The 13470-nt window shown below is 37.5% G+C and overlaps 1 protein-coding gene across 22 annotated transcripts in view; it reads right to left on the bottom strand.

Moving 5' to 3' along the window:
- Window positions 1-13470, bottom strand: part of LOC139139059 (microtubule-associated serine/threonine-protein kinase 2-like) — a 140365-nt gene that overhangs the window by 39286 nt on the left and 87609 nt on the right. For 11 of the 22 annotated variants that reach the window (XM_070707769.1, XM_070707766.1, XM_070707767.1 and 8 more), the window contains exons 2-3: window positions 1213-1482; window positions 110-136 (exon numbers count right to left, since the gene is read on the bottom strand). In XM_070707769.1, the coding sequence (XP_070563870.1) occupies window positions 110-136; window positions 1213-1482 (297 nt within the window). Of the gene's footprint in view, window positions 1-109; window positions 137-1212; window positions 1483-9307; window positions 9501-12635; window positions 12830-13470 lie in introns of those variants that run through there. The other 11 variants (XM_070707768.1, XM_070707772.1, XM_070707779.1 and 8 more) reach the window with 6 other exon arrangements.

Raw genomic sequence — 13470 nt, 5'->3', positions numbered from 1 at the left:
AAGTATGTAGTTTAGCCACAACTGTGCTGGTCAGCAAAACAATCATAGACGTGTACGCAAACATTTACTAAACAGACAAGGACAAACTGGCACATGTTGGTATACACACCTGTAACACGAGTGTCTTGGTCATGGGCTGATGTGATGGTAGAGGGGAAAGAAAAATGGTAATAAAAGACAAATTATCAATGATGGCAATATTTACTAGAGGTAGCTAGCTAACACTGGGATTCAAGGTGTACTTTAGGTGTATATGGTGGGGGACAATGGGGGTCAATACACATCAATAATGCAGTTAATTCTAATTTTTGAGATGATACGTGTATTTCTTCACACTGATTTGATAAATGTTATAGTTATGACTTTCATACTGATTTATAATAAGTGAACAATTTACGATGTTATTCTTTATGACTCCAAGACTGCTGCTATGCATGTGTATATAAAACTGTAGTAACAGCTAAATTTCTAAACAACTACCACCCTCAGATTTGAAATTGGTGGCTGACAACACTAAAAACCATTCCAAAAGTGAATATGTCTTGAGAACATATTACAACTACCAGTGGAAACTAAACATTTTGGCCACATCTGGTAAACGCAGTCTCTACTATTGACTCTGTGACAGTTTCAAACATGAACAAAAAAAAGTTGTTTCTGGTCAGAGCATGAATCACCTTAAAGGTATACAGTCACCTGTAATCTAAATATGCCCATATATGGTCAAAGGGGCGTTCCTTGGTATTCAAAATGCCCTTGTGAGGGCACTGTTTTTAAAAAGCGGCCACCTGCTTAAAATCTGTGATTGGTTAGATTTTCTCTTTCCATGGTAACTGTGGCAAAATTGGAACAGGTGACAGTATACCTTAAGCCTTCACATACAATGTACCTATTTTCTATTTTTGTGGAGCTGAGATAAACCAAGGAGCAATGAACAATTAAAGTCACAAAATGGTATGCTTACATTACAAGCTACCTCTTCCATCGCATTCAAATAAGCAGAATTCAATACAACACAAGAAGAATATTGTTAAATATATGTTTAGAAAGCAGACTGACTGACCAGAACTTCAAATATTTTTTTAAGTACACATCCTTGTTTTATTTTACAGAAGAAGTTATGACCAGAAACAATTCTTTTTGTATTTTTGGCGGTAAAGTTTGAATGCCTGTCCACCGTCCTCTGATGAAACATGATGTACATATACTTACCATACTAGCTGACAGAGAAGGAGCAGACTGTCCAAGCATTTGTCTCATTCGAAGAAGATTTGAAGTCTCGCCGCTGCCATGACTTGTACTGACTGTCAGATGGTGAGTGGAAAGAGCCGCACCGAGACTCCCACGTCGAGCGAACCGAGTGTCCTCAGACAACTGCCGACTTAACTTGAAGTTGCGGGGCAGGGAGAAGATGAACTCATTTCCCGGCGGTTTTGGACTAGCAGACGGCTCTGGTAGGTGTTCATGGTCGTCGTAATCACTCTGAAAGATACAGAAGAGGAAGACAAATAATTTGTTAAGATCTTGTCCAACTGCGCGCAGACGATTATGACAAACAACAGCACTATGAGTTCAATTTTTGCAGCAAAGCAGTATGTCAACAAGGAAATCTTGAACAACATGAAGTTTGATGTGTTCTGTTGTTTGGTCTACGATTATTACAGGAAATGAAAATAAATTTCACAAAAATCTTAATTAAATACTAATACCAGAGTCAGGAACAATTGGTATATTTTCTGTGAACCGATGGAAGTGGGAAATATTTATTTGAATAATTTATTTACTTCAGTATTTATTTTATGACAAGGTCTGTGTTTTATAAGCACATGCCCTTTTAAAATGTTGGAGATTACATTCACATGACACAATTCGTATGTCTACAACTTCTAACAGCACTTTCAGTTTACCCATTTACTGTGTGACTATCATGCTTGTAATCCATAATTCATTTTGATGTATGTGTTATCTGAATACTACAGTATACAATTTGTTGGTAATATGAAAGGTACAGAACTGTTTCTTGATTGATGTCACTCGGTGTTCCATTTTCAAACTTTACTTCTTAATGTAAAAGACACAAAGTTTTAATTTTTTGGGGTCAAAATGAATACTTTTTCTAAGTGTTGGATAGAAAATAGCACATTCCGAATGCACCCATGACAGATATACTCAGCAATTGACCATCTGTCAACTTCTGGTGTTTAAATACAGAAAATGAGAACACATGCATGATGAATAGCCAATACAATGAAAAAATCCTAGAGTCAAAATTTCAAATTTTCAGACACTCTTTCCTGATTTAATTGGGCAGTAATTGATATTATGACTTCTGAGCAACTACTGTTTACATTTCACATTTGTTATTTTAAGTGACAAGCACAATGATTCATGCAGGAAACAGTAGACTTCAAGCATGTAAAAGCCTAGTCATATTTGAACCAGTACTGGTAAATGAACCCTCCCCTCATTGCATTATCAATAGGAGAAAATAGGGGCAACGTTTCAGTTTTGACTAATCATGAGTGCAGCTTTGAGACTTGGAATAAAACATTCATGGCAGTGACAGCTTAGACTTTTGACATTGAAAAGCTTACCATGCAATGCCTATACACATGGCTTATACACACCAAATCTAGCATGACAACACAGCTGCTCGATAGCCTTCTAAAAAGTCAAAACGTCTGGTACCCCTGATGTGCATGGTATTGAGGTCATGCAGACCTTCCTAGTGTCTACCAACTGTTTTTTTTCCCCTCATTCTTAATATTCATTTCACCATTTTTGTCCAATTAATGGAGATGAACATGGACTCCCATCGTGACAAGCCGAGATGAGATTGATGGTGGAAATAAATCCACCATTAAATCTTCAACAAACACAGGCCCTACCCAGGTTAACAGCCAAAGCACCCAGAAACCACCCGATAAAACTGACACAATTCGTTTCCCCATCACAGAAATTTGACACTGACCAGACATACCAAGGGCATTATCTTCAAAACACGCATATCGATTACTGTTATTGATCCGCCATAGATAATTATATAAATTCTATTAGTGTATTGCATTTAGTCACCGAAGAGCAAAACCAGTATCATTGACTCAGCTTTGAAATTAACTGAAGGTTAGGTCACTTTGTCACCAGACATGCAGTTTGAAAAACTGTATATCATGGAAGTATTATTGTCCTTCTTATAAAAAGTATACAGATTCAACCTCAGATTAGTTTGATGTTGAAATTTAATGGACTGTGTCTATTTTCTGGCCTTTCCCGAGTTCCATTCATTCATCACATTATTACATTGCTACTTATTTCTACCTTTTTTTATAAATATGTACATATGCACCTACATATTTATTTGTGAGTATTTACACATATAATTATGTTTACTTTATGGACTATCATATAAATATGTATTTATGCACATATGTGTGTTTGCCTGTTATCTGGTGGTATTTTTGTAATTTAAAGAAAAGCATTCTTGCTGTTAATATCAGATGGTGGCATAAATACTTGAAGCAACATTATCAACCTGGCTATACACCATTTGTGTCATTTTCCAATACAAATATTATGTATGCTTGCATGACTATTGCGTATAAGAATGTTTCAACACTGACAGAAAACTAACACCATATTTGCCGTTTAAAACTCTACATATAAGTAAAGTATTCATACATTTTCACATCTTGCATGTATGACAGTCCATTGTTTGGGGAGACATAGGGATGTAACCCGGGGATGTAACACACGAATGGAACACGTGAATGGAGGAACAGAATTATTCATATATGTACGGTGAATATATTTCAAGCCAATTGTGCGTAAAATATTCATCTAAATGTGTCAATAGTCTATTTGGCTATCAATTTACATGTGAATATGGACTCACCAGCCAGTATTCGTGAAATTATTGACAAGCCTTTCTATATCTCGTCCTATCCTTCCACTGCCTTTCCTATTCACTGCTATAATCACATTTTGTTCCTGAAACACTATCCAGTCACCTTTGCATCTCTGGCCGGTAAATAGTTAATGTCCCCGTCTTGATTACATGAGAACCCTATCAAATGGAATGGTGGGAAATGTATCTGTGGCAGCTAGCACACTGACTGACTAGGCGATGATTGCTTTGAACTCCGTAGTTCCAATCCTGTTGTAAAGCTATCAGTTGCACATCCTGAATTTGACAATCTGTGCTATCAATGCAAAGAAATATCACAGGGTCTTTTGGCTGGTTTTTTTTTCACCCATGAACATGACCTTTCCCCTTTCAACATTGCCAAGACTCCGGGCCAAGACCACACAACAGCATACGAAAACAACCAATAGCTGTGCTGATATACCGTATACGTATGAATATTATAATGATATTTACCGAGAAAATCAAAAGCTTTTTTGTAACCTAACAGGGCATATATTTGTCATTTTGAAGACACACTCAGGGTGAAAAATTCCAAGATTTTCAAAATAAGTATCAAAAATTTGCTTTCAGTGCTATACGTTTCATTGTGAACGTACAGCCAGTGCTGCATTCTAAGCATGTCAAAATGATGGATAATGGCAAAGTAGTGAATACACATATATAGAAGCCAATATGTTGAATTTATCATATCAGTACTTGACTTCAGATCATGTTTATTGTGCTTGCATGTGTAAGTACAAATGTCACTACACTTCAATACCATAATATGTAAACTCTTCATTCAAAAGATAGGGAATATTTTTCAGTGAAGCGTTTTTCATAAATTTGACGTGAATCTGTCTTTCTGTCAGCTATTCTGTTTTCCGGACAGATTCAATGCTGTTTTGTTGATCATGTCTGTGATATTGTGGCATCTGCAGACAGGACCCAAAGGAAAACAATTCTATAAAATCATCTAGCAGTATGTAATATGGAAAATGTTGTAAACACGAAAACATAAAACACTTTCAGAGTAAGTTTTATCACTGTAGTACAGATCTCATCTCTAAAAATGAGTATACACATAAATAGATTCAAAGACAAATAAATATACAAATATCAAATAAATTCGCAAACATGAGATCAGCAAATGATTGAGAATTCATTACTTGTTCATTTTTTATTTGACTGCATAAAATTCAGCTTACCAGTGCACTGACACGTGCTGTAAAACATTTGTGTCACACACAGTCTATCAGAGTCTCCTGTCAAAGCTGCCCCATGCTTTAATCTGTCTAGGCATTTTCATGGAACAAAATGGCCCTTACAGAGAGCATAACTAAGCTCTCTCATGATCTTTAAGACCTCAATTCTCACAAAATCACCTCTCTTAAAGACTGCACATCCTCCGTATAGATTACATGGCACTATCGCTTTATTGCAATATGTACCAGTCTAACCTTATATAGCTTTCTCATTGTTTTGCTTTCATTCCAAGGTACTATTGTAGCCATCGTCGTACCTGTGTGTTCAAGAGTTACGGGAATCTAGGGGGCCGAGAAGGATGTCATATTGCGGCGACTCCGCAGGAATTAATATCTGAAAAGATTACGCGGGGAGAAAATATGTCCCCGAGCAAGCAGGCAACATGTCATAAAATTTATTCCCTGATGTGAAATTCTGCTCGTTTTCTGGTGTATCGTTGTATTCCCTAATGCTCACTTGAATTTCCAAACTGCCTGGCAATTTTCTTATCATGGATAATAGGCAAGCTGGCGATGTTCAAGCTAGTCTGTCTGCCACTCCCTTACCCTAGCATTTACACCCATACTATAAAAACCTGCAGCATTACTGGTATGACAAGGTGATACCATTGGGGAGCAGGGGTGTTATAGGGTTAGTGAGTGAAGGTGTATATTCAACATCTTCTTGCAAAACTAATCATTAATATCAAACGACTAAAGGAAATTCAATCCTGTTTAGTCCAGATTCACCACAAGATAGGTGTCTGGGGTGTGTTGTTCATCATTCTTTTGTTTCCAAAAAACTACCATGAGGTAAAATCTTCACTCCACAAGCAATCAGGCCCGGGCAATCAGGATACTTTGCTGTAACAAGCTATAAAATACAACAATTCTGAATGACACTAAGTCTACAACGCAATGGGTTAAATGTTACCAGTCAATATCATATAAATTGTGAAACCTGCATATCCTGTCTATGCTACTCCAAGGTGCCTTCTTGTCTATTTGGAAATCAAAACGGATAGGAGTGCAATGAATAGCAAAGGATCTGTCATGAAACCATCAACTCCTCGTCATACATAATCCTCATCGTACATCAACATACAATATAATGTAATTACATTTGTCTACGCTATATGGAGCTGCAGTTAACCGTAAAACTCCAAACACACCAGGCTTGACGTAGAAACCAACAGAATGAGGAGAGTGGTCATTTTTTTGACTGATCTTTTTTATTCTTTACGATTGTTGTGGCTGCTAAACGACCGAACGGAGAATTACGTGATTGATGTTTTATGTACACATGGATCCAATTTTACTGCTTGTGCGCATATAGAGCAGCGGCTCAGTGCGCTGGAGTCACGGAGAATCACTGTCGGCAACAACCGGGGCCACTCGTTATTAAAATCGGGCCAGGCAAAGACTGCAAAGTGTGCGGTATAATTCGTAAATTCAGTAATGTTGCCGGCCAATTACCAGGTCTTGGGGCTGTATGTAATTGGCTTTCAGTTCCAGCAATCGGAGATTTAAGCATTACTTGGTATTCATTGAACCAGTTTGACGCCGTTTCTAGAGTAAAAGCCACGTCAGAGACAAGGAGATTTCTACATTTGCCACTTTAAACCAGTTTCAAATGAACGCAAACATAGCATCCCGACTTCTTTTGGGTTCTTTTCCGCCACTCTGTAATAACAGTTTCTCAAATGAATCCTCTCGCTAAAACATTGCCCAATCTTGGCTGTTCTCCTCAAGTTCATGGACAAAAACACCAGATGATTCATAAAATTTCTCTCTCGTGGGGTAGCAGTAAAATATACAATAAAGAAAGTTTTATTTAAATCGATCAATACATAGTCTGAATGATATATAATTTTGCCTTGTTGCTCTGAGCACTGAAATGGTTTCATTTCAGTTCCAATGATAGTGTCATCCTAACAAAATATACTGTCAGCAATCCAGATGGGAGGCACATTTGAAAGAAGCCTGAAATAAGTATTTAAGCATTTAAAAGTTTGACATAATAGAAAGCCAGCCATGCTCCTTTTTCTTGAACGCAAGTTAAACCGTCTCAGAAAACATGACAAGGCTGCCAGAGTCTTGCAATATGAATGAGGTCAATGCATTCAGTCTTCATTATTGCATCCAATAATGCAAGTTGATTGTACCTGTTCACTTCTCAATGTCATAACAATACATTCAGGCATTTTTTAATAAATGTAATGTTCAATTACACAGCATATTAAGGTTAAGACATATAAAACCGTTTGTTTGACATTGCTGATGAATATATTTCACAGCTGCAAGCAGAACTTCATTATATGGGCGTTCGACTAGATTCTGGATATTTTCTTGCACAAACAATAGAAAGCCCCTACAGCACAAAATTCAGAAAAATATTCTAGCAAAAACAGAGACTCATCGCTTTTACCTCCAAGGTTTGACCCAATTCTGTTGTTTTCCTAGTTTTCTATGGACCCTACCCGATACACTGGGGAAATTCAGAGTGAAAATGCCAAGATATGTATATTGATCATCGTATGGTACATGTATGGTATGGTAAGGTATGGTATGGTATGGTATAGGGCATCGAGATCTCTGTTACTGAAACATTGTTCCTCGCTGACATCATAATGTCTGTGTTACAAATTACTCACTACTTTTGGTCTCTCAAATGATATCTATCGGTTTTCATGAGAAAGAATTCCAGGACCTGCAGATAGTGGTGCCGACATGTATGAGGCCTCCTCCAAAAATTCAACAGCAGACTGTCGACTTACTGTGATTCAGGAAGATAGAGGGACTGCACTCGAAGGCAGGTGACAACAATCTACTAGTAAGGGTTTAATGGTCTAGCTGACAGGCTGTAGTAGGGCCGGTAACATGATCTACAGAAACACTCTGCCACCTGGAACAACTAAAATACATCATTACAAAGTGGTCTGTCTGACATTTAGGCCTGAAAGAACATGTACATCAATACAAATGCACACACAGATATTCTTTCAACAGAATTTCTGTTTGAATAACAAATTCAGCATGTACCACGGAAACTGAAAGTGACGCCATGAAAATGATGAAATCATTCTGGTCAAGAATCTGAGATACAGATGTGGATAGCCCTACATTGCAGTCTCTTCCCAGATTGGAAATCACCTAAATTTTTTTCATTTCCATATTTTAAGAAAATTTATGATTTTTTTTCAGAAGTCAAAAGTTCATTTCAACTGAAATAGTAATACGGATTATCATCTGCTTCATAAATTTTGGTTGAAAAACATACTCAGCTACTGAAAATGTTGTTTCATAAGCACAGAAAAAAAATATGATTGTAGTTAAAGGGTTCTAAAATTAACTTGAAAAATCATTACTGGCTTGTAACAGAAAACATCTCTGGGGAGTGGGGTAAAAACTGCACTGATGAGAAAGCTATCGCACAGTTCACCTTGTATTTTCATTCGTGGTTCAGAAAACTAATCATGAAGTTCATTAAGTATTGATGTCTGGACATGGTACAGTAGCAGAGACTGATCTCTGTCCTGCTGTCGTTAGCATGCATCAACCACTGTCGAAACGAGGTACGCGATTTTGAAATTTTTGAATTGAATCACACTGCATACATATTTGAAGCCAGCCGTAATTTCACCTGCACACATGTGCTTGTCCATTAGGGAAAAGTGTACTGGTCACACTAGGAGTCTTAATTATGAAGCTCTGTGTGCCTTTCCATGGTGACACACTTTGTCCTGACTTTCCCCCTTGACACACTTTACCCAGACTGTTAACTCAATTGATGTTTTTAGAATGCATGGGGACAGCTGGCAGGCTCCACATCACCGTGACAAAGTGCATATCCCACAGCAAAAGAAAAAAATATAATTGACAACTACAATGAGAAAGAACAGCACAGATAAAGTGAAAGGCAAAAATCTCGACATGTCAATTTTTAAAAGTTAACAAGATTTCACTATTAATGCCACAGTTACACACTTGTTAGTTTAAACTGACAGATTTACATGCGAATGGTATACGCAGGAGATTTCCTATAATTTTGATTCAAGTTATTGATAGTGAGTGGGTGAAAACCAACACTGCGTTCTTTCAATGAATTTGTCTTGTTTCCTGATGACATGAAAAATTACACAAAATGGGGTTTACTCACAAGATCACGGTCAAGGTTGAAGCCGCTCTAATCCACTGGCTACTCTCAGTAGACCAATATAAAATAAACAGTGCAATGAACGTCAGCAAGGAGACATTATCTCTCTCTACGTGTGCGCGTGTGTTGTCTACATCAAACTGCAACACAGCACAAACTACGTCACTGCTGAATTGGCGCTGTCAGGCGGCTGAATGAAATCCACGAGACTACGTGACACAGCCTTATGCAGATTATGCCCCGATCACACATCCAATTATAAGAGCCTATGTATTACACGCGACAGACTGATTGTTGAGGACAATGGCACACAGATGAAATTGAATAGAAAATAACAATTCAAACACAGAATAGCAAAGCTTTAGAGATGCGTTCGCTGTGAATTATTGGGTAATTGACAAGATCTACTGTGTACTTTACAGGGTTGGCTATGAATATTACAGTGCTATATGGCGTCACACAGAACGCGAAATGTACATTTCGTGACAATAACATATGCACATATCTCTCCCATTCAAGTGTTATTAATCTTCAGAATTCACGAATATCACACCATGGTGAACAGCAAAATGCCATCACCTAAATTCAGCGTCAAAATTATTGTTCTATTTCTGCTAAAAATTCATCATTAGCATGCAGCGTGACTGTACAAAAGCCTATCTCAATTTTTACAAGCTATTATATTTGGAAGTATTTTTTCCCTCGAGAGACATTGATAATGAAATGAAAAATTCAACTCAAGGAGAAATATTTTACTGTGTGCATGATACTTGAAAGCAGTGGGTTACAATTTTTTCAGCTTTACAGGGCAGGAATGCATGATATATGGTTTCTGTATCTTGGCTTGTGTTACTCCTTATCATGTTTTCCCTTGTCAGGAGCAATGATTAATTCCTTAAAGGGGTGACCATTTGCTATGAGAGAGCCCGGTGTGGTGAGTCGATTTTTTGGCCAATTTTTTGACCGTGTCTCCTGGGGAATTGTTTTTTTGATTCCTGGAAAACAGACTGCGGAATTGTACTCTGTCTTGCCTTTCCTTCTTTTCCTAGGTATTTCTTTGGTCTATTGTCCGTTTCCGCTGGAATTTTTTTCCCCACATCATCAGAAGTCCCAGATCCCTTCCAAGAGATTCAAAGATCCTAAACTACAGTATCAGAAATCCTCTGTGAATGTTTCATCCCAAAAAAAATCTCTTGTCCCTTCCAAAACATCAAACAGTTTAACCCTAACAATGAACGGAATGCAACCATGACGGTGACTATCTCAGAACAATACTGTTATCATGTCAAAGTTGCGCCAACTCAATCAAGACAAGACCCCTGCACTAATTATCTAGGGAATTTGTCCACTCTGTCTCTGAATCAGGGACTTTGATGCAAAATCACTGATGCATTTTGGGAGTTATCTCAATCAAGCTAGGCAGAGCACTGTGAAATGCAGTTTGAACTGTCTTGTTGAAATAGTCAACTGTCTTGTCCTGTCCAAAATGACTTTGAGAGAAGGATCTAGAGCCTTGTCAACACTGCTGGCACTTTATCACGCTAGAATTGTGTGCAGAGTAATACCAGTACACATGTAGAAACATAATCCACTGATTGAGTAAACCGTGGACCTTGAGCAGAAAGTTGGTGAGTCAGTATTCCGATTTATCATAACATAGAATATCACTATCACATGTGAGCAAATCCAACTAATCTGTAAGATTACAATTTGTGTTAACTACTGAAAACATACTTGTAATTTTCAAGTGGAAAATTTTCAAATATATTCCTGTAGACGCAACAATCCACGACTTGTTGAAGAGAGGCTATGTATGATAATTGGAATGATGAAAGATGGGCTGTCTGTCTCTCTTATCTCCGCTGTGGCTTTTCAGTCATGAGTGATCCATGATCTCACAAGTTTGTGAAAATTACAACTTACTCAACGTTTAAGTATCAGTCAATTCATGTGGATGTCTGGGATTTTTTTTCCACCGTTTGACAAGGACATATTGATCACCAATCCAGGCCACTGTAAAGAGCCACTACATCAGACCAGTGAACAGTAGTCTAATGTACAGGGTGGGGAACAATCGTTGGGAATCTATGACAAAATTGTCCAATTTTGCGATCTAGTCTCGCTGAATTCAATTTGGAAAGATGTGACACTCCCATCCCTGAAATTAGTCACTCTGTGCTTTTCTTGATCTGATTCTGCGTCTCCAAATTTAATCAAGTAGACATTTCTTGATCAAATAGCATAAAGCAGTTGAAGCAACTGGACATCACAATCACACACAGTGATCTTCTTTCCAGTGCACTGGTTCAAGGCTGTCACTATGCTCATTGAGCCAGAAAATCTTTTTTTTCCTGATTTCTGTGAGCAAAAATTAATCATTTGCATTGTTCAAGTGAAATATTTTGAAGAAATATGTATAAGTGCACTAGCATGATAACAACCGCACTATCTCTCTTCTCTTGCCTCCCCTAAATCTATTCATCTATCTATCTATCTATCTATCTATCTATCTATCTAACTATTTGTTTATTTATTTACTTCCTCATACTTTAGGTAGATTTATTTACTTATTTTGTTACTTATTTATTTATCTATTTATTTATTTACTTCCTCATATTTTGTTAGATTTATTTATTTATTTATTTATTTATTTATTTATTTACTTCATTTTTTTTTGGTAGAGTGTGCTGATTGTCTTTCACCAAAAGACAGGCATTGATTCCACTGATGAAGGACACTATCTTATCTGAAGATTACAAAGTGCTTGGTGTCAAAAGCAGGGAAACCCGACACTGTATAAACCTAATACACAGCATTTCAGCACCCTTGATTGCATGACTGCATATCCGTGTTCACAGCCATGCCGAAAATATTTCTGGATTATGAGTTGATCATGATAGGGAGTGTACCATATTGCCACAGTAAAAATCTGTCAAATATTTTAATGTTTCTCATGATTTATCACCTTTTTGTTGAAGCAATTGTACTGTACGTCTGAAGTAATCGTTCTGTACATCAATTCAACAAAGCACACGAGTCAAACTTCCTAACATGCTTGATACAAACTAGTCTAATTCGACTTAGACCGACGAGAGGTCCCTGACTAGATAAACAGACACTGAAGACATCAAAAGGCAACAAAATCTGTCAGATTAAATATGAGAGCCAGCATACACAATGACACACGTAGGTTAAAATCATCTGCAGAAAAGTATGACAAAGAAACATTTGGCAGCTTTACATGTAAATATATACATCCACATGATGTATGAAGTATTCCCCAAACAACGTTGGGTACTTTTAAGGATTGTAAAATTATTTGTGTACTCACTGTGTGAAAGTCAAAACAAGTTGCTCCAAATCCTGTAAAGTACTTAATCAATGAAGGCCAGGTGAGAGGCAGCTTCCCAAGAAGACACCTGAAAGCACATAGTGATTGCAAGGGAGCCTTGGCCACTGCCTTCCACACACTGACCACCGCTACAGCAAGCGCTCACACACACGCCACTGTCCGTGGATGTATACATCAAGAGTATATAGGTCCCTATGTAATATAACCTGCAACTCATTAACAATGCAGATATATAGGACCAGCGATGAGGGGTAGAGAGAAGACGACTTTGCCTTCTGTTCAAAACTGTCAGAGTGTATTTCAATGACAGCAGCACTCCTCCTTGGCAGACAAAACCTCATTTTTTGTGTGTGTGTGAGGATGATTTAGTAACCAAGGAAACCAGACAATTCTGAGACATGCCAGGGATATGTGGGTGTGGCTGAGACATGGTGCAGTATTTTGATGTTATGTGTTTTAAACCGCCTGAGGTTGTGAAGTGGTATTGTGCTGTGGAAATCATCTTCAGTATAAACACTTGAGTTCTTCAATCTCCTCCCCCTCCCCCTCCCACCCCAAAACCAGAGAAAATTACATAATAGGTAAGTAAAGACAGCATAATTTGACATCGATGGTGGTACGTGTTATTTCCATATTTCATACACTACTTGAGAAACTTGAACATTGAAAATCGAGAGCTTCTCAAGACATAATAATAACAATAAATCTAACTAGTATATAATGCTTTTATCAGGGCAAAACAACCTTATCTATAAGAATAATGTTCTTGTTTTTTACCCCTTCATTCCCTTCTGGGTAGATAATTTCAAATGTC

This window comes from Ptychodera flava, chromosome 8 (genome assembly GCF_041260155.1).
Source record: "Ptychodera flava strain L36383 chromosome 8, AS_Pfla_20210202, whole genome shotgun sequence".
Taxonomy (NCBI): domain Eukaryota; kingdom Metazoa; phylum Hemichordata; class Enteropneusta; family Ptychoderidae; genus Ptychodera; species Ptychodera flava.
This window is presented reverse-complemented; position numbering and strand designations above follow the sequence as displayed.